The following is a 26,888-nucleotide window of genomic DNA, read 5'->3' on the forward strand; positions in this document are numbered from 1 at the left end:
ATTCTAGGTGCTTGTAATACACCAGTGAACACAACAGACAAAAACCCCTGCAAAATCTATCTTATTTCCATACAAGCCTGCTAAGATGTTCTGTGGTGGCATTTGACTCTTATCAGGGGTAACCTTTAGTTTGGAGATTCTGGAAAACTAAACTTTGGCGATCCAAAGAAATGAATGCCTCATGGTGGAATGACCATAGGTGGAGTAGATATTTCTGGGATCGGAGACACCACCCAATCCATCTCAAACATCCTTTGGTGTGACTGTAGGCAGGTGCGTAGATTTAGAAGGAAGTGGAACCACATTCCCTGATTTTAAGTCTAGAATCCAGAGTTTTCTAGATTGCAGTAGCAGATGTTACCAAGAAGAGAGTACCAGCCAGCTTACATAGGGAATGTTTTGTTCTCTTTTAATCATGCCAACCAAGAAAGAGAGACCAGCAGTAGGGGAGGGGAGGCTGTCTCAAAAACATGATATAGGAAATCACTAATAAAGGCTTTGCTGAAAAATCCTTGGCAGGAGGTGGGCAACCTTAGTGATCAGGATTTCCAATTATCTGAAAGACTTTCCCATTAAAGAAGAATCAGATATTTATTCTGTTTCTTCAGAGGGTGGGTAGAACTTATTTCTAATGCGTTTCTACTTCTATATAGAAAGGGAAAATAATGACTAAAGGTGATAAGCTCCCTGCTCAGAGTCCTGGGGAGAGGCCAAGAATAACTTGACTTGTTGAGGGTTTATCTATCTTGTTTAGGAAGTTTCTTTTAGATCAGGGGACTGGGGTGACATCAGAAGGCTCAGAGTTTGGATGTCAGTATTGAGGCGTTCAAATGCAGAATCCATGATTCTGGAAATGCCTGGAAGGGTCGCGACACTTTCTAGGCATCGTCAGCTGCCATCTTGAAGCTTAAAGATGATCTGCGAGTGGCCTCAGAGTTTGTTTTTAGCCTATACCGTCTGAGCACGATTTTGTCTATCGCATCGTTCCCACAGATAGAGCTGCCACGTCATCAGTCCTATTTTACAGGTGGCCAGCAACAGAACCCAGGACTCCTGGTTCATGGGCAAATATTATATCCACTTGGCAAGGCTTATAATGTAATTAATCATGCGGACAGCTATTTAGAATAATAAGGTAGGAATCTGGAACGTAGTTGCTGATTATTTACGGATTATAAAGTGATAAGCCCTGAAAACTGAAGGGGGAAGCGAATTTGCAAAATCTTTATTTCCTATTTAAAGTTATCTTCCTTCTCCACCTCCACATAGCCAGATGTAGTAGACTAATTAACACGTTCCCCAAATGGAATTTCTCTGGAAGTGGCTAGGACGCTGAGAATGGGTGGGTCTGTCTCAGAGGGTCACTTGGGTGATGCTGGAAGGCATGACAACTAGTGCCCAATGACTAATAGGGGATCTCACCTCTATGTTGTCAGGGAAGTTCTCCCCAAGTATAATATAAACCGATTTTGAGATAAAACAATAAAGTTATTCAATAAAAAGTACAAATTCAATCCAAGAGCAGGATCCGAAAAGCACAAATGAAATATTAAGAATTAAAATAATTAAATAAATACAGAGGTCCCCAAATTTCGCAACACAGATGGCTGAGCTGTCCATCATTGGAACCAAGGTATTGGGGCCCCAACAAGGACTGCGAAAACCTGTCTGAAATATTGTAGGAACGGATTTCTCTGAATGCGGTGCTCCAACCTCTGCATCAAAACCACCGAGTGCTTGTTAAAAAGAGGGTTCCCGGGGTCCAGCCAGGAACACTGATTTGGAAGGTCCCTGGGTGGGCCTGGGGAATCTGCTGGTGATTCTTCACACACTAAGGTCTGAGAACTGCTGGGTCATCGCCTCGGGTCGAGAGCTTGATCTCATTCTGGCTAAGGTTTCACCCCACCCTGACAATCTCTAATTTTATGAGTTGATCCAGGATACCTGTATTTCCTTTATCGTTTTTTAAATGCTTATTTTTAAAAAGCCACATTTTTTTTTTTTTTTTTTGCTCTGTTATTCCCCAAATTCAGCTTTCCCTGCACTTGGCCTGACCCCACCTGCAAAACCTACACTAGGGCTGTATTTGATAAGTGTCTCTTCAATGACACAGATGAGCAAAATGCCTTCCTCAGCGTGACCCAAATGTCCACACACTGCCCTGCCTTGCTTATTTTTTAGAACGGGAGTGTGATGAGAGAAGAATAGGGTCCTGGCCTTGGCAAACGTGGCTGTCTTCTGGGTGTCAGAATGAGGATGGGGCCCAAGGAGGAGGTCACAGAAGACAGCTAGGCTGGAGGGGTGGAGCTGTGCCCCAGAAGAGAGGTGGACCAGGCAGCTGGCTACAGATGCAGCGGGTGCCACATGGCGATCTGCCGGCGTGGGTTTTTGAGCATCTCCTCCCAGTGGCTGCGCTCGGAGCCCGAGGCATGCAGGCCCAGGCTGCAGTGGCCCAGCATGCAGCTCTGCCCTTCCTCCTCCTGGCCCAGCACCTCCAGCTCCACGCTGGAGGCCCGCAGCAGGTCAGCGGGTAGCTCAAACATGATCATCTCATTCCACACGGGGTTGATCTTATGCTTGGCTCGTTTTGTCTGCTTCTTCTTCAGCTTCCGAGCCTGGTGCTTTAAGGTCACCTTGACAGAGACATCTGGAGTGGGACAGAGGAGAAAGAGAGATGGAGAGAAGGGCCAAGAGTTAGCTTCTGGGATGTGGTGTGGGGCCTAGGATGATGCTTCCTCTTGGGGATGGAAAGATAGGGTCTCTGGCTCAAGATCTGCATTGAGGTTCCTCCCACAATGGGCCACGTATTCGTTCAACAATTATTAAGTGTTCAGTGTATGATGAGCAAAAGTTCCTGCTTCATGGAACTTACACTCAAGTATGGAAAGCAGACAATGGCATAAGCTATAGGTCTGGTCATGGGGTGGCCCACGATTATGCTAGAATACAGCCAGGGAACCATTTGCCACGAGCCTTTCCAAGTGCCTTCATGTCCTACATCAAACTAGGCCTAGGACAATGGCTACGACATCCTGCAGGTTGATTATAAACTCAGACCAGAAAAACTAAGCTACCCCATGTCTTCATCCCCTTGGTTCTTCATACCAGCATTTTTGTCTATTATTAAGATAGTAGGTCACCTGCTGGTTGGTTGCATTCTCCACCTCTGTTCTTTTGTAAGTTTTACTTGAGGACCCCAACTTCACGTGGAAGGTGAGAGCAGGCTGCCTGGGCCCCCGCATGCACTGCACAAATAAAGCCACCCCCTAGGAAACCCTGCCTCTAGGAAAATGGGTCACCAGATGAGCTTTCAAGTACATCACAAGGCTCAGGACCTGGAGTGCTTTTTCATTGGTCAACATTCCCAAAGCTAATGTTAGAATAATTGTTACTCTGTATTTATTGCTATAATTATCACCCCCCCCCTCCCCGCCCCGTGGTTAGTTTCTTATTTGAGCAGATATTTGAGAGACAAAGTGTTGTGCTGTAATTGTCCTGACAGGAGCTATAAAAAAAGAAGAGGAGGCAAAGAATTGTCTGGAGGGGATGAGGAAAAAGCATTGAATTCTGGAAAAAGCATTGAATTCTGACCTTTGGTTTGGGAATCTGTCAGCAAGGCCATCTCTTCTGATTTCACTCACCCAAGAGCTTTTGCTCAAAGATTCTGAATGCAGTGGCAATTCTTTATTTGTATCCTGCTATAAATACCCATTTATTTATATCCTGCTATGAGCACTTGGTCTGGGTCCAGGTATCATACAGCTAACCAGTGCTGCTTTCCTGCTCTGACAAGAGAGCCTGTTTGGTCTCCAAGACTTGGGGCCTGTGCTGAAACGTCCAGAAGGACAGACCAAGGCTTCCAGAAAATTGAAGAGATGTTTATTTGGGTAAATGGACCACAGACGCCTTAAACTGCAGGCTGCCTCAGCCCATGCACCCACATACCTTCTGCCATCACCCACGCCCAGCTGGTGTGGGGGTGGCAGGTTGACAAAGGCTGAGAAGAGACTGGGGTGGGTGTGGGGAACACAGCGGAGGCCAGCTGAGATGGGAGAAGGAGACCCTGGGGTTCTCGACACTTGACCGTAAGGTGGGTGCAGCCAGGCCTGGGTGACAAGGGCTGGGCCAAGTCTCCTCTACAGCTCAGACACTCCGCTCCATGGCTACAGTCTGACTCTTGGCTTCCTATGACCAATGGGTAAGACTGATTCCTGTCACAGTGAATCTTCAAGGCTAGAAGTCCCAGGTAGGTATGAGCTCATTCCTGGGCCCTGACTGATGTGACTGGCCCAGGAGTAAATACATATGAACTTAAAGAAGTAAGTGTGTCCTTAAAAATTGGTTCGTGAACTTGGGGTGGAGGACACAGCTGAGGCTGACTCCACAAATGTACTCACGTCCCATCTCCCTGCTCACCTGACCCCATTGGCTCCCAGGTGCCACTTCCCTCTGCACACATTCCCAGGGGCCAGAGGGCCCCTGGCTCTCTCCTCTCACACGTCACTCACCCTTCCCCAGGAGCTCCTTGGACTGGTTAGAGTGGAGGTTCTTGGCCTTAATCAGCACCACCAGGAGGCGGTTGGCAGCCGGGAGGTAGCTGATGGAGAGAAGGACCTCTCCGCTTCCTGCAGAAGTTTCCTGAGACAGAAGAGAAGATACAGGAGCGGGGCTTCATTTAGGGGTGGCCTCTGCCACACTGACTAATGCTGAGGCTGCCATCACATTGAACTTGAATCCAACAGGAGTTCTAAAAACCATTTACCCACCCTCCTCCTTTGGAGGGCACAGAAGAATTATATGTGGCATGTGCTTCAATAAGACATTGTGTCATTTGCGACAAAATGTGATTTTCCAAATATCTTATATTCAAATAACATATAAAACAGATCAAAGAGATGACACTCTGGATATGGCAGGGGTAGAGGGCCAGGGCCCCCTCTCATCCTTCATCCCCCCCACTCCCCAGCTCCTGGGGCATCTTTATGGAACACTAGGGTCCTAAGGAACACAGAGAATCACAGCATTGATCAGTCGGGTTCTTGGGGCAGTGGGGAGTTCTGATTCATCACTCTGAAAAGATAATTTTTTCTAGCCCTTGCAGGGCCGAGAGAGTCAATAATGTCATGTACTAATGCTGAGCAGGGCCTTGCTCGGTCAACAGAATGGCCAACTATGTCAACAGAAAGCTGGGCATATGATGTTAGGTAATGCACCAGAGACCACTGGCAATAATTGCTCTTGGCAGGAGGTGCGGAGGCCTCTGCAAAGCAACCAACATGCTCTGTCCCCATCTGCAGCTTTACAGAGTGTCTCCATTGAAATTCCAAAAAGAAATTGTTTGGCATTTCAAGAAATCCATTGAGAGACAAAAACGACCAAAAGAGCCCCCACAGGAGGCAGACATCTGTCATAGTCCAAAGGTGGTGCTAAGAATATAGACTCTAAAACCAGACTCTCCAGGTCTGAGTTCCAATCCTACCATTTACTAGCTGTGTGACCTCGGGCAAGTTATCTGACTTTCCCAAACTCCCATTTCCTCATCTGCAAAATTGGAATAATAACATCTCCAAGCAATGGTGGTGTAAAAGTTAAATGAATTAATATGTAACAGCTTAGAACAGTGCCTGACACACTAAGCACTGTGTAATTGTTTGCTTTATCACCATCGGTTATTAAGGAAGGACAATGACTACTTCTTGTGATTATTAAGTGGGAACATTGTTTCTGGGTGAATAAGGGCCAGTCTAAGCTTTGGAAGTGAGCCTGGATGAAGGACCTGGCCAGTCCTCTGCCTGAGTCACATATTTCATCCAGGAAAAATTTCTTCAGCATGACCCTATTGATTCAACTAGCCAAGGCGACTAGTCATAAGATGAAATGATTTGGGAGCTGCTGGGACTTTGGTAATGGCGTGAATAATAGCAGCTAACATTAATTAAACACTTACTATGTGCCAGATGTAATTATATTATCTATCCCGCTAGGCTGTAAGCTCCACAAAGCCAACCTAGCACCAGTTGAAACACTGTAAATATTTCAGCACACAGTTGAAACACTGTAAATATTTATGAGAAAGAATGGTGAGGCATCTCATTTTATCTTGACAACAACCCTAAGAGCGACACTGATCTTATTCCCATTTTCAGCATAAAACCCTGATGCTCAGAGAGGGCACGTCACTGGGCAAGGTCACGCGGCCAGAAAGTAGCAAAGCTAAGCCCTGAATGGAGGTCTGGTCTGACAGCAAAGCCCAAGTTCTAAACCTGTGGCTCTCCAGAGTCCTCAGCGGATAGATTTCTCATTTCACAGCGAAGGAACTGAGGCCCTGGGAGGCGTCCAGGTATCCAGAGGGGTGGCAGCAGAGTTGGAATAGGCACTACTCTGCTGATTTAAGGGAACTGACTGGAGGTCCATGGTTGGCCTGGGACGTAGCCACTGGGTGACCAGGCTTGAGCACTCAACTCCCCCCTGCCCAGGTGAGAGGAGCCTGGACTTGCCAGCCTGTGAAGGGCTCATCACCTTTGCAGCGGGGAGGGGGCAAGAGCCCCAGACAAACCCAGCCAGCTGCACCACAGTCAGAGGGTTTAACAGCATCTGCCCCTCAGCCCTGTTGCTTCAAGTATCTGCTGAAAAAAATACAGGCAAACCTCAGAGCTATTGTGGGTTCAGTCCAGACCACCGCGATAAAGTGAGTATCATAATAAATGAGTCACAATCTTTTTGCAGGTGGAGGATCTTGCCGTCCAATTGTAAAAATATGCAACATCCATGGAGCTCAATAAAGTTAGACAATAAAGCGAGGTAGGCCTACAACCCTCTTTCATTCTCCATCCTTTCATGGCTTTTCCTGCCCGCCTCCATCTTTCTCTTGAGCTGTCAATGAATCATTCAAGCTGCCTTTGGAGTGAATTGCTCTATGGCCTCCGGTGACGCACATGCCACTTTCAGCTGAGTGTCTTCCGGTGAGAACTGGGGCACCGCTGCTGGCACCTTTGTTAACTCATTCTGGCCTAGAGAAGAAACACATCTGGGCCGCAGTGACTGAAAGCTCTACCCGCCTTGCTCACATCAGCACACATCCTCCAGCTGGAGCCAGGGGCTCCCTAGCCTGGCCTCAGGCCTCTGTCCTGCCACATGCACTGAGAGTGTCACCTCCTCTGACTGACTCCAGGCTGCCCTCTGAGATTGCTCACATTCGTGGAAAGCAAGCCAGCAGTCCAAGTGGAAGTGAGAGTGTATTTGTGCAACAGAGACAACTACAAGTATGGTGATTACTAGAATGGATGAGCCATAAGGGCCAGGCTTTGTCTTAACTACTGCAACATCCCCAGCTCCTGGCACGGTGGAAACTGGGCAAGGTATTTGTGGAATGAAAGAATGATTTTGCTCTTTTAGGGGAATAGTTAGAAGTGGATTAGGTGCCTGAGACTTCTGCCTAGATAGGCTGGAGTTCCGCCCTTTTGGGGGTGGCACTAAAGTCTCCAGAACCCTAAGGGAGCCCCTCCACCTCCAGAGAAAGATGGTTTACCAGACGAATAAACCAAAGCGTTGGTTCCTCTGTGCAGGGCCCCCGGCTGGGATTCCACACAAATCCTAAATCACACACTATTTAGAGAGTGTGCTTTGGAACAGCCTATTTCCAGCTGAGAGTAACTGTCCATTTTTATCAATTTTCTGAGCCTTGGAAAGAGAGAAAAATAAGACAAGAAAGAGATCATAGCAAAAACGGGAGCAGGTGGGGAGTGAATGTATACTCCCCGCGCCTGCCACATCCATCAGGAAAGGCGCCTGCTGATGGCACCTCACACGCTGTCAGGCACCTACATGGCATGGGGACGACACAGGACTTACAGCCAGAGCAACGTAGCCTCAAGGCCGAGCTTGCCATGTCCCAGATGGGAGACCTTGCATGGATGACTGAACTACTCTAAGCCTCGGTCCCCTTCACTGTAAATGGGGGAGCCACAGCGTTATCGGGTGCTCATCTCCCCTGCAGTGTCTGGCACATAGTAGGTACACAGGGAATAGAAACGAATTTAAGTAGGGATAATACTGTCAACACCAGAGCTAATACACTCATAACATGTCTTCCATGATGGCAGGAAAGGTCTTTGCATGGCAAGGTAGAAGCAAAACTAGACACCAAGAGTCCCAAATCTTGGGTTATGGATCTCTTCCAGCCCTGCACTCTGTTCAGACTCCAACCTTCCTTACACACACACACACACACACACACACACACACACCTGCATTGGGGTCTCTGTGGCTTGTTCTGGTTATTTGGTCTCCAAGCTTGGTCATTTTACCTTTCCTGGTGAGAGGTAACCCTACCTTAACTGAAGTCTTCAGCTCATCCCACTGAGCAACCCCCAGAGGCACCGACACCCCATCCAGGCCCAAGCGGAGCTCCCCAGCCACACTGTGGCGGGAGAAGCGGTCGCAGGTCCTCAAGGTCAATGTCAGGGTCGCTGTGGGGAGCTCGTCCTCCGCCAGAGGGAGCACCAGGCCTTCCTCCCAGATGGTGTGCAGCTCCCGCTTCTTCAGGGCTGTCTGGGCCTCCACAGAACCTATCCGGTTGGCCACACTGCCTTGGATGTAGCAGTCACAGCCTCCGTCATGGTCACTGGTCACAGCTGCAGCCAAGGACAAAGCAACACAGACATGGGGCTTCTCGAGGACCAGGCAGGAGAGAGTCACTGCCCTGCTTTAAGCTGCGGAATCTGGCTTAAAGGTCATGACCTTGGATGTGTGAAAGACCCCAGGGCTGACCACCCTGGCTTTGTGGACTCACCTTTCACTAAGACATTTAGAGATAGGAGATCTTCCAAGGGGGTCGATATCAACACACACTGGTCTTCCTTGGAGAATGGGGACAAGACTTGGTGCTTCCCAGAGCCCTCCGCACCTCGTGACTCTGAGATTTCCCCCAGGCACCAGGGCCCACACACTGCTGCTGGCTTCTATTAGTGTTGCTGCTGACACCATAATTCATTTGTTCTGTACTTCAAATATTTGCTACACTATCACTTGCAATGTGAATCACTGGGCCACTACCTCATGAACGGTTTTATATCCTGAACCTTGGTGTTTTTGATGCTTCACAATGTGAAAATTTGCACCTGTGGTGCTTTGATGACTGGTTCCAGAATGATCATGTGCAAAGTGGTAGCTGACGTTCCCCAGGAAGAGGAGAAGTGAGGCCATGTGTCCTGACAGAAAGAGCTTCAAGGGACGTGAGTGTAGTCCTGGCTCTGGCTCCAATTAGTTGGGGTGATCTTAGACCAGTCACCTGATGTTGCTAGATCTCAGACTCCTAATCTGCAAAATGGGACCACTGTGAAGACTGAATGAAATAAAGTATATAAAAATACATTTAAAATCTTAAAAGAAAATAAAAAGGAAAGATGATCCCTCAAAAAACAATAAAATTAAATACAAAAGTCCCATTTATCCCACCCACAGCCTCCAGCTTCCAGAAGCCATGGAGGAGCCATATTAGCCCCGACTCCTTTGCGAAGTCTTAGCTTTGTTTGCCGATGAACTGTCAGGGTAGGGAGACCAGGGACAGCCTGACCCCCTCGTCAAGACAACCTGGTTATAGGAATGCTGACCACTCAAATCCTCTCTGTGTCCAGCACAAAGCCCTGCCTATTGTCAAAGTCACCTGTGGCAGAGACGGCTAGCCATTCGCCAAAATCCCATATCCTCTTTTTGCTGGGCACCCGTTGAGCCACGTTTCCCCTCATCCTTTGCAGTCAGTGTCCACGTGACTGAGTTCCAGCCAATGGGATGTGAGCAGGAGCGATGCATGCCATGCGCAGGTTACAGTTTTTAAGGAACAATTGAGCCCTCTCCCTATTCTCCTGCTCCTCTGACCTGCTAGATACAGATGACAAGAGGCACGAAGGGATTATGGAGCCACACGTGGAAGGAATCTGGTCCCTGAATTACCGTTTGGAGGAAAGATGTCCACCCATCAGGAATCTCCACTTTGAACTGTTATGTGAGAGAGGAAAAAAGCCCCATGTGTCTGAGCATCACATGTTTCAGGGTCTGCTTGTTACAGAGTGCTAATCCAGCACCCAGGGATGCCTCCAGCTTCAGATGCTCCCATATTCACCTGCACAGCTCCTCCAGGGGGCACAGACACACAAAAGTCCCTGAAAGTCAACTGACAGCATACCTTCCAGACGAGTCACAAACAGCTCTGCCTTCTGCTGGTCATAGTCCAGGCAGTAGTGGAGTTTGGGGGCTTGGTTCCAGCTGGCAGCCTTTTCTGGGTTCCAGGTCTCCATGACACAGACATCCTCTACCACACCTGTTAAGAAGGTAAAGCCGTCACGGACACGCACGTAGGGATCCTATTTTCTAGATCACATCTTTCCCATCTCTGCCACCTATGCCACCAAATGAAACCCCAAGCTACCTAGCCAGGTGCAAATTCATGGTGGCTGCACCTGTGGTCCTGGGCCTTACATCACAGCCCAGTAGTCAAGATATGGGCTTTGGAGTCAGACAGAGCTGTTACATAACAGTTATGTGACCTTGAACAAGTTACTTGACTTCTTCGAACCTCAATTTCCTCATCTTTACAATGACAATGATAACAGTTCCTTCTTCTCAGAGTTACTATGAACATTGAATTTTTAAAAAGTACTTAACCCAGAGCCTGGCACATGGTGAACTTTCAGTAAGAAAAACTATCACACCCTGTGTGGTTCTGGTCACCTTGCTTCAGGCAAACTATCCTGGCTCATCTGCAGCTCCACCTCTCCCACAAAGTCCAGTGCCTGCTCCCCAGGAGTTCATGGCTGAAGATAAATGTCAAAGACGGAGTCAGGAGGAGATGCTGGGGGCAAGGTCAGGGATAGTGGATTGGACTTCAGTGCATGTTCAATAAATTCTCGCTGAATGAATGCATGACTTTTCCTTTAATTCAGAAGTTTCTAAAACCACAAATACTTCTGACTCTGCCCCTCACTTGAACAGAAGCCAAACATCTGGCAGATTCTCATTATTCAAAATACTACCAGAATTAAAGGATCAAGCAGCGGCCGCAGACTCTACTTTAAGCAAATTGGAATTTTAAAAAATTTGATTTTCAGAACTAATTTAGGAGGCAGAAATATAAAGGACTATTTAATTTCCAAAATGGTTCATTATTGGGTTCCTGCAAGCAGCGAAAACCTCCCTGGTACATCTAAGCAAGGAACAGATTGGCCGGGATGTGAGCAATGTGTAAAGCGAGACACACATTGCACACGGGACCCGTGCGGTGTCCAAGGGCAGCACAGGGACAACTGCAGCGAGGTCAGTGTCAGAAGGGGCTTGACTGGCATCCAGAGAGCTCAGCCCTCAGACCACCTCAGCCTTCAAAATCAAACCCAAACCAAACCAAACCAAAGCCAGCACCGCTGGGAAAAGCAGGAGCGGATTCAGCTTTTCAAGAATCAGGACTTTGAGCTCTACCGGCAGTTGATTTGGATCCTCACTGTTGGGGACAGCGTCTGGTCACTCTGGCCCCCTCTTCCCCTGTGCTCCCTTGCCTCTGGTCAATGTTTGCTGAACCAATCGACTCTTGATAGATCTCTGTGGAATCAGAACTTGTTGGTTGTTCTCTGGAATGAAGAAACATGAGAAGGAGAAGACGCACTGGGTTCTGAATTTTTCAGAGTTTCTGTGGAATCAGAACTTGTTGGTTGTTGTCTGGAATGAGGAAACATGAGGAGAAGACGCACTGGGTTCTGAATTTTTCAGAGTTCCAGACTCTGATTTGATCTCTTGGTCTCCTTGGTGCGGAGTGTGCAATCCTGGCTTCATCTGAGTTTTGAGACGTCTGGGACTCCCAAGAAAAGGGAGCCCTCTCATGACTCTGATTATGATTAGCGCTCCCAAGGGTCCTCAAGCAAATTGTTTCCCACCCTCCAACCTTAGCTCTCAAGTCTTCAATGGGTTTATTTTAAATCTATTTAAAATGTGGGCTGGCAACCCTGCAAGCTGAAAGCCAACCAGGGTTCGTTCATGCCACAGGCGTGAATTTGTTCTTGAAGAAAGGCCAGGCTAATCACTGTGGTTCTGTGCCAGGTTGGGAGTGGGGTGGGCACTGTTTACTGGCCAGGGGCTGCATCAGGAGTGGGGGCAGTGTCAAGCTGGTTCTGCTGCTTCTGCTTCCACTGTCTCCGCCTCCAAACACACAAAGCAAAATCTCAAACCACACAACAATCTATTCTCCAGGCTGTATTTTTCACCTCCTTATAAATGCCTGTATGCTCCTCTGGGTTTGGGACTGTCACTGCTCCTCATGTCTGTCCCAGTGCCCAACATAGCACTGCATAGCTAATGGTGTTGCATCCTTGATGTCGATGCTGAAGAGGAGAATAGAACAATAATAATAATAACATATTTTAATGACATTCTTTGTGCTAGGTCTTGAGCTAAACATTTTATATGCATTACTTTATTTATGCTTTACAATGACCTTACCAAGCAGGTAATAGTGTGATCCCATTTTATGGATGAGGAAACTGAGGCCCAAAGAAGTTAGCAACATGACCAAGACCACATAACAAGTATATAAAAGGGCAGAGAATTTAACCCATGATTCTGAACCCATGGTTTTAACCGTGACTCTGACCCTTCTCCATAGTTGTACACATGACTTGAAAGGGACTCTCCATTTCCTAGTGGAAATCTGGGGGCCTGGGAGAGAAGCAATGTGGCAACTCAGCAGCAGGAATAAAGGACCGTAATTCTGGGTTCCGTGCCCACCTGCTTGCCCAGCGTCAGATGCCAGACACTGAGGCTGTGCCATACCCAGCATATACAGATGCCAGCAAACCTCCTGTTACTCATGGAAGTGTGAGAGGCAGGAGACCCCTACCATTCTGAGGAAGGATGAACAGCTCCTCTGTGACCTGCCTCTTGAGGCGGCAGTCATTGGGGGCCTGGGGGCTGGCAGGTGCAGCAGGCTCCTCTGTGGTCCTCAGCGTGTAGTCTGCATAGTTGATGACTTCTGGGGCGGTCACAGCTGGCCTGGGGCCATAGATGTCTGGGAACTTGAGGAGAGCTCGGGGCTGGACGGGCTCCGTGGATTTTTTAACGTTGAACTGCAAACCCAAATCACGCCGGTTAGTCCACGAGAGGACCTCCTGCCTGTTTTCCACCCACGGGTGGGAAAAATGGTGACCCGACTTTTTATGGGAGGGCTGTGGTTCCCCACTGCTCTGAGGAGCGTAACATGGGAAGGCAAAACGTCACCTCCAAACCCACCAGAATCCACACCATCACAAGTCATGCCGAGGTCTGCCGAGATGTCGGCCCTGTTCATCCATCCCTTCCTCCACGCATCCCTCCTACCATCCTCTGGCTGAGCCCCCGGGCTCAGCCCAGCCTGTCTCGGGTGGTCCTCCCTCTCCTGTTCTGTGTCACTTGCATCTTCGTTTTCTCTCCTCCTGGTGCCGCAATCTTACTCCTCCCCCGCTTCCCTTTTCCACCTAATAGTTCAGAAATGCTGGTCCCAGCACACATAGCACAAAGTCCCTGCAGTGACCTCTAAGCGTTTGCCCAGCCCGGCCCTGCTCACCTCTCTGACATCATGCCAAGCTCCTCTCTCTTTGCTCCCTTCCAGCCACTGAAACTTCCTGCTTCTCAAATAGGCTGAACTCTTTCTGGCCCCTTCCCCAGCCACCCACCCTCACCTCCACTGCTCTCAGTGACACCGCTCCCCCAAGCCTATCACCATATCCCGCTCTGTTTTACAACATTGATCTCACCCTATATTGTTTTTGTCACAGGTTGGCTTGTCTGTGGACAGTCTCTCCCCCTCGTGTATGAGCTCCTGAGCACAGGGATTATGTCTTGTCTTGCTCCTGGTGCCTAGCACAGTGTCTGCTCACAAGGAGCATGTAGTACTTACCTGTTGCTAGGGCTGCCATGTTCAGTTGTATGGTTTGTGCATGGCACAAAGGCCCCTAGATGAAGGGCAAGTGGGGGCTGACATGTAGTCTGTGCACCACTTGCCCAGCCGTGTGCCCTGGGGAAGGGCTTAGTCCATGTGGAAGAAGGGGCATCTTCTTCTTTACACAGAGACCTGCTTGCTTGTCAAGCCTTATGTATGTGGGAGTGCCTCACGCAGGAGTGGAATCTTCTATCTTTGCCTCCATTAGGCACTGAGATCTTTCCTGCTTGAGTGATTCAAAGCATATAACAGCAATGCTAGGGGCCTGCCCAGTCCCCAGGAAACGGAAGACTAATGACCAGATCAGGAGCTTGAAATGCTGACACCCTGGTGAGCAGCCCACAAAAGGGTCCTCAAGCTGAGGTAGGCAGAGCCCACCAAAAAGCCTCCTGCCTTTCATGCTGGGCCTCCTGCCTGTTCTCTCTTTGCGGCTTCTGGGTGGGCTGGCCAGGGGCCAAGGCTGCTCTACCCAGTGGCAGGAGTGGCCCAGGGGCTGGGGAGTATGGGGTTTGGGGTGGATGCAGCGCTGATCTGGTGGGGCGTGGGACAGTGCTTAAATATTACTGTTTCAAAGTTCCTGTTTACAGTGTTTTCACTGTTTCATTACTCAAGGACAAATCCCAGACACTCTGCTCTGCTCGAAACTGTGTGGGAGGCTGGACCTTGGTGACAGGTGCATTCTTAGTGATGCTCATCGACTGGACAGCGGATGGGGAATGCACGAGAAGGCGTAGCAAGGCCCAAGGGGTGAGAGGCAGGAGCCAGACTCTCCCGCCGGCCACCATGCAGGTTCCTGCCCTTGCATTACCTTCTGTATTCTTCAGAACTCCCTAAGGAGCTCAGGGGGCATTAAATACTTCATTCCTCTAGGTAACTCTGCCCAGCAGACTGCAAAGCACCCAAGCAAAGTCACACTTGATCTCTGCTGAGTGTGCCTGGCACGTGTGGGCACAAAAAGCATTTCTGCCTTAAATGGAGTGAGGTGGCTGAGATCAGACAGTGGGGGTGGTGGCAGGATTCAACCCACGTCAGCCCGGCTCCAAAGCCCACTGCACCAGTGACTCCCAACCTTTCTTCTGCCTTCAAGCCTTTGCCAGGCACAGCACTCACCCATCAAAATTGTTTGCCATTGTTACACATGGTAACTAGTTCCTACCAGGAAAGGGCCTATATAATTTACGAAATCAGGTCCCCTTTGCACCTCTGCTCCATTGAAGGTGTCACTGGACAATAAGGGGTCTGGTTCTAGTACTGACCTACCACCGGAGCCGAGTCACTTTGGGCAGGTCATTTTACTTTTCTGAGTTGTCACCTAAAGCAACAGGTGACTTCAAGGCTTGTTCCACTCCTACATTCTGAGCTACAATGAAGTGAGAGACACAGTTCTTTATTTGCCAGTACAGGTGAGCTGGGGAGACAATCACAAACAAGAGAGTAAATGACAAGGCATATTTGGCAGTTCAGGACCACAGAGCAGAAGCAGGCAGCCGACAGTCTGTGTGAATGACTGCTGGGAGAGGAGACAATACATGAAGGAGGCAAGCAGAGGAGTCCAGGAGGCCAGGGAGGGGCCAGGGCATGGGCTAGACCTTGAAGGACAAACTGGATGGTAGAGAGAGGGGTGGGGAGGAAGGCTGTGCTCCTGACACAAGGAGTCCCAGGGCCATCCCAGACATAATGAAAGGACTTACATTCCACGGCAGAAGGAGGGATTCTCTCCACTGCTGGACAGAAATCCTGTGCCGTCTTGTGACTGCAAGGTGAGCCAGTCTTAGGAGAAAGCTGATGGCATAGACAGCCGGGTGGAGAGACAGAAGCTGTGTCTCCAATGACAGTGTCATTAAGCCAACCAAGCCCTAAATCTGTCCTATCTCTGCTCTTCAAATTACATGAGCAATATCATTCTTTCTGTTTAAGCCAGTCGTATTGGGGTCTTTGTGACTTGCAGCAAGAGCACCCCAAACTGATGTACTACGTTTTCAGTGAGCATCACAGGAGATCATGACTCTGGAACAGAGAAACTCTGCTTAGGGTCTGACAGCCTTCCGCCACCCACCCTCGAACCTCTCTGCAGCTAGCCAAAGGCATCCTCATTTGCCGTGCATCCTTGCCCTGCCTTCACAAGGTCCTATGTGCAATGGCTGCTTTTAGTGGGGGATGATTTACAGCCCTTGACCAGGCCAAGAGCAGAGTCTGAAGACTGCTACCTGAGCCTCTTCAAGGAGTGAAAGCACAGCTGATTACTTGTCTCATTCTCTTGTACAATTTTATTTATTGCATTTCAAAACCCTGGTTCCACCATATCCTTCAAATGCATCTATGTTTCCACTTAAATAGCTTAAACTTCAGTGCCCAAGAAGCGGAAAAAAGGTTTGGGAGTTGAGGGAGGGAGCCTAGGAAAGGATCACAGGTGGGGAGCAAGAACGCCCGGCACAGAGGAGGCCCTCGGGGGAGCAGGTCCCTGCAGAAGGACCTGCGCTGAGCCTTACGCCTCAGTGAGGGGCAGGAGCTGGAAGTGGGATTCTCTCTCTAAAAGTCCCATCAACCTGGAGGAGAGGGAAAATGTAGATAAAGGATGGGTCAGTGGAGGCAGGTATTTAATAATTAGAGAATGCCTGCTGTGCTCGACATTGCGGGCACCGTAGAAACACCCTCCGATGGCGTATCAGATCCCTCCGATGTGTCTCCTTGGATTCACCCTGTCTCGCCTGTCTCTGGGGCCTTGGACCACTTCCTCTTCCCCACCGTAGCCAGCTCTACAAGGACTCCCACCAACTTCCCATGGGCACAGCCCCACAGGGCTTTACTGTCACACCCATGCCCTACCCCTCTTGTCACCCGCCCTGGGGCTTCTCGGTGGCTGCTGATATGTGAGACACCCAGGGACACTGCGGGTCCACCCCAGGACAACCCCGATGTGTTGCGTTAAAACTCCATGAGGGGAAATGTGACCACTGTGAGCTGGAAACCAAACACTGAACTCTTCTCTTGTGCTCCTCCCAACAGTGTCTTCAGTGACCTTTTGAAAGATGCCACTGTGAGCTAGAAACCAAACACCGAACTCTTCTCTCGTGCTCCTCACTGCCCCTCCCAACAGTGTCTTCAGTGACCTTTTGAAAGATGATGCTTGAAATCCAGCAGTTGCCCTTGACCCCAACTGGCGGCCGGCTCAGTAACGTGCCCTGTGCAGGCCCTCGCTCCTCCCATCCCTCCTGCATCCCTGGACAGCTCCTCCTGAGGGAGAGCAGCACAGAGGCTCGAAAAGCCCAGCTTCCTGTAATCCAGGCTAAGACAGATGGCACGGGGAGCGGGGAACCCAAACCTTCATTTAATGGACAAATATTTATTGAGTCCTACCGTAGGCCAGGTCCTATGCTAAATGTTAGGAACACAGAAGTGACAAGACAGATGCTGTCCTTTCCTATGGGGCCTCCGGGGGGAAAAAAGAAATTAATTATGTATTTAATGATCTGTAAACAATACTTAACCTTACCAGAGATGTTAGGCGACCCCTTTTGTGACATGATTAACTTTTTCGCCTAAGGACTGTTTATTAATTTGAGTTTTCACACTGGGGCCTTCATCTTAAAGCATCACAGCACCCAGGAAGTTACATGGGGGTGGGGGAAGCAGACTCAGCTGGAAAAGGGGACAGATGGCTTTGAACTTTATACTCGAACTTTAAAAAAGGAGAGGGGACGGTTGGACATAGAGTATTTAAAGGATGTCAAGCGCAGGCCATCACGCCTGGGGTCTGCAGTCAAGCACGATGAAGCCCCTCAGAGAGGGGCTGCCAGGGAAGTTACCCACAAGCCTCTGTCACTCTGGGCTCCAATACTGGTACATATGCACACCGACATGCACATGAGTTTGAATTATAGCCTGGTGGTCAGTGTCCAAGCTCTAAAACAAGACAGCTTGCTTAGAGTCCAGTTACTTCTTGTGTGATCTTGGTTCTGATTAATTAACCTCTCTACACCTCCACTTTCTTGATCTGTAAAGTGGGGATGCTTACTTTAGGGAACGGGAAGTCTTCTGGAGCAACTGGGAATCTTTCCAGTTCTATCTTCAAATCCATGTGACTTTTTGAATTTGACTCCATATGATTGTTTTAGTATAAAAAGTTTCCCTTGTTTATTTTGTGACTTGGGATGTTTCCCAGGACACTGGCTGGCACCACGTTCCCTCTGCTCACCCCGCCTGCCTCCCGCCCACAAACACTCTCTCCTAGTGGAGAAGCAGGATTCTCTCCCTATGTTGGACGACATGCAATAAGTCAAGCTAGAAATTAATGGAGAGAAATAGTTATTTTGCCTCCAGGGAAGGACCAACTGCTAGAGGCTGTCTGTGAGTAAAAAGAACCCGCTGTCCAAATTTTCCTGTAACCATATAAACAACTCTTCTGAGAGAATTTGGGGTGCAGCCATAGAAGCTCTTAACAAACCAAAGCCTTGATCCCCTGTGCCCACAACTGGTTGAACCTTCACGGCCAGCAGGCCACTTGTTAACAGCCTTGTATGAGTCAGGGAAGGCCAACTGCTGTGTAACCAACAATCCCAAACCTCAGTGGTTGAACAATAAAAGCTGATTTCTCACCGTCTGTTGGTTCTTCTCCAAACTCAGAGTCCTGGCTTCTTCCACCTTGTGGTTCTGCCTACCTGTGCCCTGCACTGTTCAGGTCTGAGCTCAGTGAATCCTTATAATAACTCTACCAGGAAGTGCTACTGTGATCATTCCCATTTTACAGATGAGGATGCATGTCCAGCTCGTGAGTGCCAGAAGCTTGATTCAAACCCAGGCTGACTCACTGCAGAGCCCTAAATTGACCCACTTTCCTGTGCTTCCAGCCCCTTCGCCCACCTGCTCATATTTCTAGTCATACTTCACTGCTCGCCCATGTTTTTGTGCCACTTAGACAGATACCCAGCCCACCACCCCTTATTTTGCCTCTGTGGGCACTTTAGACAGAAGAACAGCACTGGTTCCCATACTTTGATGTGCAGAAGTTTCGCCTGAGGAAATATAAAATTCAGATTCCCAGAGCACGCCCCTCTGCAAGGGATTTGACTCAGAGGTCTTAGGTGGAGCCCAAGGAATCTGCATGTCTAAGAAGCTCTCCAGGTTAACAACAGTGTGGGTACTCTCTGAGGCTAACATGGGAACACCTTGATTTGGAGGAGGCCCAGAAATCCAGGTTGGGTAGATGTAGAAATGTCCTCTTGTATGGTGTACTGCTCACAGGGGCCACCTCTCCAACTCTCTGTCTAGTCCTCCTGGCACCCCACAAACATTTGTCTAACAGATCTCCAGCTCCTAGGGAGCTGCTGGTACCAGGATCTCTGCTTCTTAGCTGTTTATCAGCCAATCCACAGGGTCAGGGCCCAGGAGGAGAGCATATTTTCAAACTGCAAAGGTGAAATTCACTTTGAAGAAACAGCTTATCTTCAGAGGCCAAACAGTGTTTCTATGGCGACTTAGCCACAGCATCTTCTTTTGTTATCCCTTCCAGCACCTCCTATTCTGTTTATTACAAGTCTGTGTCCCAATTCCTTCTCAAATCCCCTTCCCTGGGGACTCATCTCTTGCTAGTCTCTTTCCCCTCTGTGATTATTTTAAAATCTAAAAGGGGCTAGTTTGTGGTTGATCCAGCACAGTCCCTGCCCCCAAGATGGTACCTGATGGAATGGACTAGAAGATCTGTCGATGGGTTAACCCTGCTCTCAGTGGGGTAACGTACCTCCCAAGAATGAGATTGCCGGGAATAATAGCCAGCCTTTCTCTGCAAACTCTTTCTTTGCTGGTCGTCATTCATCCAATCATTTGTTCAAGATTTATTAAATCTCTAGATGCTGGTCAGCTGTAGGAACGACATTGTCCAATCACTTGCCTTGTGGAGTGAGCATGGCCAGTGGAGTAGGGAGCAAGAAACCAGTAGATACAAAAAGGCGATCTCAGGAAAGAGTAAGTACTATCGAGGTACGGACAGACAGGAATGCGGGGGTGGGGGGGATGGGAGTTGTGTCCACTAAGAATTTGAGGACCAGGAAAGGTTTCCTGTGCTAATTTTTTTTTGGGGGGTGGGGTTGGAGGAATCACATCTAGCATTGATCACATGTAAAATTCAGGTGTAAGCATTTCACCCATAGGGCTCCATTTAAACCTCATGACCTCACAAAGGAGGGATTATTACAGAGGCAGACACTGAGGCACACTGGACATAAGTCTGAAGTCACACAGTTAACTAGATGCAGAGCTGGGATTAGAACCCAGGCATGGGACTGTGGCGCCTTCAAGCTTTCCAGCTCGGCCATTTCCTGATTTGGTGAAACCAAGGAAGCAAAAATGCAATAATCTCATCTTGGGTAGATCTAAGGAGAAGCCTACTGGGGCTGCGGGAAGGATGGCCCATCTCCACCCTCCTATCCCATCCGGCCACCCATTCATTCATTCCATCAATCACTGTTCGATACTGAGAACCTTTTAATTAATAAGGACACAGAAGACAGTGGTCTCTGTCCTCACACACTATATGGGTAGGGAGGAGTGGGCAGTGGGGGATTAGTGTAAATGCTGAGATGCAGACCAGCAAAATGTGAGACAGAGGACGCAGAAGCACATCGAACGTTGCCTGGGGAGGCTGCAGGGTGAATGTGCATATTGAGGGGAGGAGATTTTCAGGTAGATTCCAGGCTCTGACTTTTGGCAGGATGCCTCCCCCGCAAAGCCCAGGCAGCAGTTTGACAGAGGGAGAGGTGGGAGAAGGGCATTCTGGGCCAAGGCAGTGGCTTGAAAGTTTGTGGTGTTTCAGAGAATAATGGAAGCTTACAGCCCCGTGAGAAGAGGAGAGACAATCAGTGTTGCTCTTATTCCAGCATTTCCAGAGGAAGCAGAATTCGATACCAGAATTCGGCAAAACAAAACTCCACGGGACTGGAACTCACTAAATGGCAACGTCCTGTCTAGAGATTTACTTCTTGTAGGTAGTCCCTACATCGACTTCGTCCGTCATGCCACAAGGCCTGAACAGGTAATATGGCCACCATCTCTTGACCACTTCCTGTGTGCCAGATGCTCTTGGAAGCACTACAGACTTTATCAGATTTAATCTTCACACAGCCCTAGAGATAAGCGCCTAATATTTTCTCTGTTCTATGCCCCGATATTAATAAATAAATAAAAATAATCTAATTCTTTTCTCTACTCTATAGAGGAGGAAACTGAGGCTCAGAAAGTTTGACATTTGTCTGAGATCCCACAACTAATGTATGACCGCTCTGGGCTTGGAACTCATTCCATCCCAAAGCCAGGGATGCTAAGCACACACTCCATCCCACGGTTCCCTGGGGGCTATGTCTCTGGATACTAATGATAAACAGGTAAAAACAGAAATGTCCAGATCGTTGTTTTTGATGTGCTGGCAGGTGCCACATCGTCAGACTGATGACCCCAATCTTCTCACCGACCCACTTGCCTGGGTTTCCTAATTAACTGCCTGGATGTTTGGGCATCAGCTTTGTCACCGCTCTGAATTCTGAATCTTGACACTCTTTGTGTTAAAATGTGTTGTATTTTGACATGAGCCAAGACAATGTCAAGACTACATCATAACCTTATTAACGCTCATCATAAACATTATTTAAAAGCTGGGATATTTATAAAGGTCACAGAAAACTCCTTTGATCAGTAATATGGGGCTCAAAAACAGCCTTTCCACTCCATCCACCCCGTCCTCATCCTCCCATCTCCAGCCACCTTAGTAGGGCTGTGGGCAATGGGGTCGACTCAGAGCCAGGTCTTTCAGCCAGCCTTCAACTTCCAAAATTTCCACTCAGCCCCATCCCCCTGTAATGTATCGGTTTACTAGGTCCTTAAAAGTCTTTCTGTTAAACTGAGTCTATGTAAAGGAGGGAGATCTCAGCCCTGCATCACCAATAACTTCCGTAAGACGGGACACACATATTTAATATTGGTCTCTGCAGTCTTAACCGACGGTGTCCATTTGAATAGACATTTTTTCAGTTTCTCATTTGTGGGGGCTAGGTTTTTAATGTAGAGAAGTCATTTTGGTATTAAAGGCCAAAGAATCTGGTTATATGCCAGTTTCCTTGACATTGAATTCAGGATCTTCTTCCAGAGCAGCTATAGGAGTTTTTGATCCTATAATGCTTAGCTAATTGATGAAACCATTGACAAAGGTAACACTTTTTAACCTTGGTATTATGCCAGTATTTTACAATTGACAGCTAACATACTGAAATTTGATACTTTTTTTATCTATTGAAAAATCGATTAGATCACATTCAAGGTGATTCTTATAGCAATACCTCTTTCATGCATTTGCATTCGGATAAGCTTTTCTTAGTGGGAGAGAAAGAAGGTGATTTCTGTGGAACCCTTTGACTGTGTGGATACCATCTTTCAAAGATGATGCAGTGCAGAAAACAACTCCAGAGAACCACTAATCGAAGACATCCATCCACTTATGTGCAGACAGTTGGAAAGCACATCAATTTCTAACCCGGCAATTTGAAAAACAGCTGAGTTGTAAAGTGTGACTTCAAACAGGATAGTGACTGTCTTGCTAGATTCTCCTTATATTTTGGTTTGAAGCCAAAACCCTTCAACTAAGCAACCCTCAGATTTCTAGCCAAACAGAAATCAGCATGGACTTGCTGCCTGCTGTGTATTTGCCACCCTAGAGACCACAGAAGATCCATGAATGAGAGAGTCCCTGCTTTCAGGAAGTTAACCATCCAATGATGGAGGCCACCGCATGGGAAATATGAAGTGCTTATGTTACGACTCTTCTACTACGCTCATGGCAGACACGACTGACTGATTAAAGCACGCTTTCCTGCTGTGCTCAGACACAGCTCGTTCAGCCCAGGGCTCCAGGAAGCTGCTACCAATTAATAAGAATCAATACACAGGAATAAAGCTATCTGCTCTTCCTGATGCATACTTCTAAAAAAAAATAACTGAGTATAGAAAGTAGTCTTAAAAGGCCAAATGCTGCCCTGTGTGCTACTGCAGACCTAAGGGAGATGCCTCATCATCAGTGAGATCAGAGAAGGCTTCCTGGAGGACAGCTTCAACCCAACATCCACGGATAATTATGGATAGGAGAGGTGGAAGGATCTCGAATGGAGAGAAAGGCAGGAGCATAGGTACAGAGGGGGCATGGTGAGTCTGGCAAACCAGCTGAAGAGAAAGCCTAGGTGTGGTTGGAGAAATGGATTTACAAACTAATGGTGAGGCCAGGCCATGAAAGGCCTTGAATGCCCAGCAAACAATTTGAACTCTATTTTATAAACAGTGTAGAGACTTTGACAGTTGATGAATAGAAGAATGTCATGAGCAAAACAGTATTTTCAGTAAATCAAACTAGCAGGTGCATGCAGGAGAGACTGAAGTGCAGGAAACTGGAAACAAGACCAGCCTGAAGATAGTGGGAAGAAGTGAGAGACCAAGCCACGGTATGCCTGTCAAGGAGAAAAAGGAAAGCAGCAATGCTTGAGACTTCTCTAAGGAAGATTTGACAGTGCTTAAGGATGAATGATGCGTAAGGAGAAGGAAGAATAAAAGAGAGCTGCATCAAGGGAAAAATACTTCCATGACTACCTCTCAAGTCTCCTTTTCCAAAAAAGCATCATCCCTGAACATCATTAGATGTCTACAGCCACAGCAATGTCTGGGCAACAGACTGGGTCTTCCGTGTGACTTTCACGAGTGGTCAGCAGGGAGATTTCAAGGGACGGCCACTAAGGGGCTGCTTCTAACATTCTCCTCCCGGCTGTCACGTTGGCAGACTCAAAGCTGGTGCGTATCATCCACAGAGGCAGCTGTTCCTTCTTTTAAAAGAGATGCAAACCTATTGGATTTCCCTTCTGTATCAACATGAGTCAACGTTCCAACAGTCTACAAGCATTGTCACAAAAATGCAATTTGATCACCAAAGGTCAGTAATATTAGAGTGTTCGGTTTCAAGTTATTATAGATGTCAAATATTTTTCCTCAGCGCATTTCAAACTTTTTGAAACGAGAATAATGATCGAACCTTCTTATCAGCAGGTGTGTCTGTTTGGCAAGCACGTATCAAAAGCTTGGAGATGTGCAGAGCACCAGGCTAAAGGCTGGATCAAATGGAGAAACGAAAGCAGTTTTGAAACAATCAAGCGTTGTGCAAACAGAGGGCTTTATCATTGTTGGCCCTAACCTTTGCCAATTTGTACACACTCTCTCTGATGAGCAGATTCTTCTTTTATTATTATTATTATTAGGGCTGATAATAATAGTTAACATTGGTTGAGTACCCTATTAATAGGGTTTTGGAGGAGCAGATGGCACAAAGTAGGTTATTGAGAAAATTTCATAAAGCAGACATTTACGAAAGTGTGGAGATTTAAGGATAACAACAAGAATGGAGAGTATCCTGGGGCCAGGAGCAAGTGGGCCCTGTTCACACCCCTAGACCTGGCCGTCTGGGGCCAGGGCACGGGGAGGGGGAGTAGAAAAAGGGGATAGGTTTGGACGTCGGAGGGGAGGGGAGGAGGATGTGGAGAGTGGTTCTGGATGCAAAGGGACCAGGTACTGCCTTACCTGGATGATCTGATTTAATCCCTACAACAATTCACTGACAATGACAATGAACAGATGGGCACATCGAGGCGCAGAAAGGTTAAGTCACCGGCCCATCATCATAGAGCAAGCAAGGGGCAGAGAGAAACTGGAACCCAAAGCCCGAGTGTTTCATGTCCTTCACTCATCTAGTACATAAAGTCGAATCATTTTACAATAGTCGTTTTAATGACAATTTAATTATAATACTATTTATTAATCCAATAACTATTTCCTGTACTGTGGCAATTAATGCAGCCTCCCAAAGGCCACCTGTAGGAGTCTCAGGAGCTTGATTTCTTTCCAGTGGTGGCAGCAGCCAGTCACCCCTTCTCCTCTGTTCTGGCAAAGGCCAAGGGCCCCCATGTGCCGCCACTGGGAACAATCTGCGCACTTGTAGACGTCGCCTGGATTTCAGGCTGCAGCCCAGAGAACTCAAAACCCACCAGTAGCATCGACCCAGCCCTCCAGATGCTGAGTCACCGGGACAACCAGACTCACAGCAAGCGCCCTGCAATGAGCCTGCTGTGGGCTTCAGAAGTTACGGATTTAAGGTAGTCCTTCAGGCTCTCATGTTTTCCTAAACTAAAGAGGAATTCCACAAACACCATACGGCGCACGACTGCAGACTTAACCAGCTGCTGACTCATCTGCTCATCTTAATAATAACGATCTTAAGTCCATCAGTTATTCACTCTACCACGGCACCCTCACCCCACCACTGCCTGCCTTGTGAGGGAACTAAAGAACGGTTCTGACACTTTGACTCTGGGGGCATATTGTCCTCAGGGTGCCCGCGGTCCCAGCCTCTATCTTCTAGCTGGTGGACAGAGCCCCCCACAGCTGTTCTTCTACCTGAAGGAGGCTTCGGACCAGGAAGCCCTCCACTCTGTCCCCTTTCTTCACTTTGCAACTGTCCCAATTCCATTCTAGGCACCATCTTTCAACCACACCTTTACTGAGTCTAAAACCCTCTTTGCCTCCTAGTCCTTTTCCTGATGCCAAGTGATAAAATTCTGACACTAGATAAACCTGTTACACTGTGATGCCTGCCTCCAATAGTCACTCAACAAGACAGACAGTTCCGTGATGAATTCATGGTCACCGACCTCAAATAGGCTCTCAGTCCAGTCAGTTAATACTACTGTTTCCCTCCCTTCTCCCTCAATCCTACATAGAAATTCTTCTGTCTCCTCAGAAAATTGTGGCCCCTTAGCGTACTGCTAACAGACATGTAAACCTGCGTCCCTTCGTCCGGATGGCCGCTGGGGCCCAACCCAACCAGTGACATTGCAAGAGGAAGATCCTTCTCTCCCTCTTCCCAAGACCAGAGCCTTGCACCCCATCCCCCCTGCCATGCCTGCCTCCAATAGTCCTGCCTTGCAGGAGAGTCACTCAACAAGACAGACAGTTCCGTGATGAATTCATGGTCACCGACCTCAAATAGGCTCTCAGTCCAGTCAGTTAATACTACTGTTTCCCTCCCTTCTCCCTCAATCCTACATAGAAATTCTTCTGTCTCCTCAGAAAATTGTGGCCCCTTAGCGTACAGACATGTAAACCTGCATCCCTTCATCCGGATGGCCACTGGGGCCCAACCCAACCAGTGACACTGCAAGAGGAAGATCCTTCTCTCCCTCCTCCCAAGACCAGAGCCTTGCACCCCATCCCCCCTGCTTCTGTGGGAGCCTTGCATTAGCTATTTTCAATCTCTCCCTCCTTCTCTCTTGAATGCTCATCTTTACAACTATCTCCTTCCCATCAGCTTTCGAATGCGCTCGATGTCCCTTGGATTTCTTGTCCCCTGCTCAGCCATCGCCCTCCCCCTCTCCACCCCTTTGCAGCCACACATCTCAGAAGAACTGCCTATACTTGATGCTGTCCTCATTTTCTCACTTGCCACTCACTCCACAATATAAAGGGTCCCTTGGCCCTCTGAAGGTCATTATTGGTCTTCAAGGTCACCAATGACCTTTGTGGTCTCATTCCTATGGATTTTGTCAGTCTCGTCTTACTTGATTTTTCAGTGTTGGGCTTCCTAGTTGAGGATTCCTTTTCTCTTAAAAAGCTTTTTCTATCATCATCATCATCATCATCATCATTTTGACATTCCATTCTCTAGGTTTTTCTCTCTTCTCTCTGGCCACCTCTCTTCGTCTCATTAAATGCTGATGTCCATCCAGACCTGTTCTCGGGGATTCTTCCCTCTCATTCTTCAATAATCCTAGGCAGTCCCCGCCATGCCACAGCTGCAATGGCTGTCTCCTACATGTGACTGCCTGGTATACATCTCCAGCTCCCCACTGTACATCAC

General features: G+C 48.1%; 1 protein-coding gene across 1 annotated transcript in view; it reads right to left on the reverse strand.

Moving 5' to 3' along the window:
* Positions 1-2,156: 2,156 nt before the first annotated feature.
* SYT13 (synaptotagmin 13) overlaps positions 2,157-26,888 on the reverse strand; it is a 37,348-nt gene continuing 12,616 nt past the window's right edge. The window contains exons 2-6 of the mRNA XM_006908063.1: positions 12,881-13,106; positions 10,184-10,318; positions 8,332-8,633; positions 4,509-4,638; positions 2,157-2,647 (exon numbers count right to left, since the gene is read on the reverse strand). Coding sequence (XP_006908125.1) covers positions 2,343-2,647; positions 4,509-4,638; positions 8,332-8,633; positions 10,184-10,318; positions 12,881-13,106 — 1,098 coding nt within the window. The 3' untranslated portion in view covers positions 2,157-2,342. The remainder of the gene's footprint in view (positions 2,648-4,508; positions 4,639-8,331; positions 8,634-10,183; positions 10,319-12,880; positions 13,107-26,888) is intronic.

The sequence above is a fragment of the Pteropus alecto genome, unplaced genomic scaffold (assembly GCF_000325575.1).
Source record: "Pteropus alecto unplaced genomic scaffold, ASM32557v1 scaffold71, whole genome shotgun sequence".
Lineage (NCBI taxonomy): Eukaryota > Metazoa > Chordata > Mammalia > Chiroptera > Pteropodidae > Pteropus > Pteropus alecto.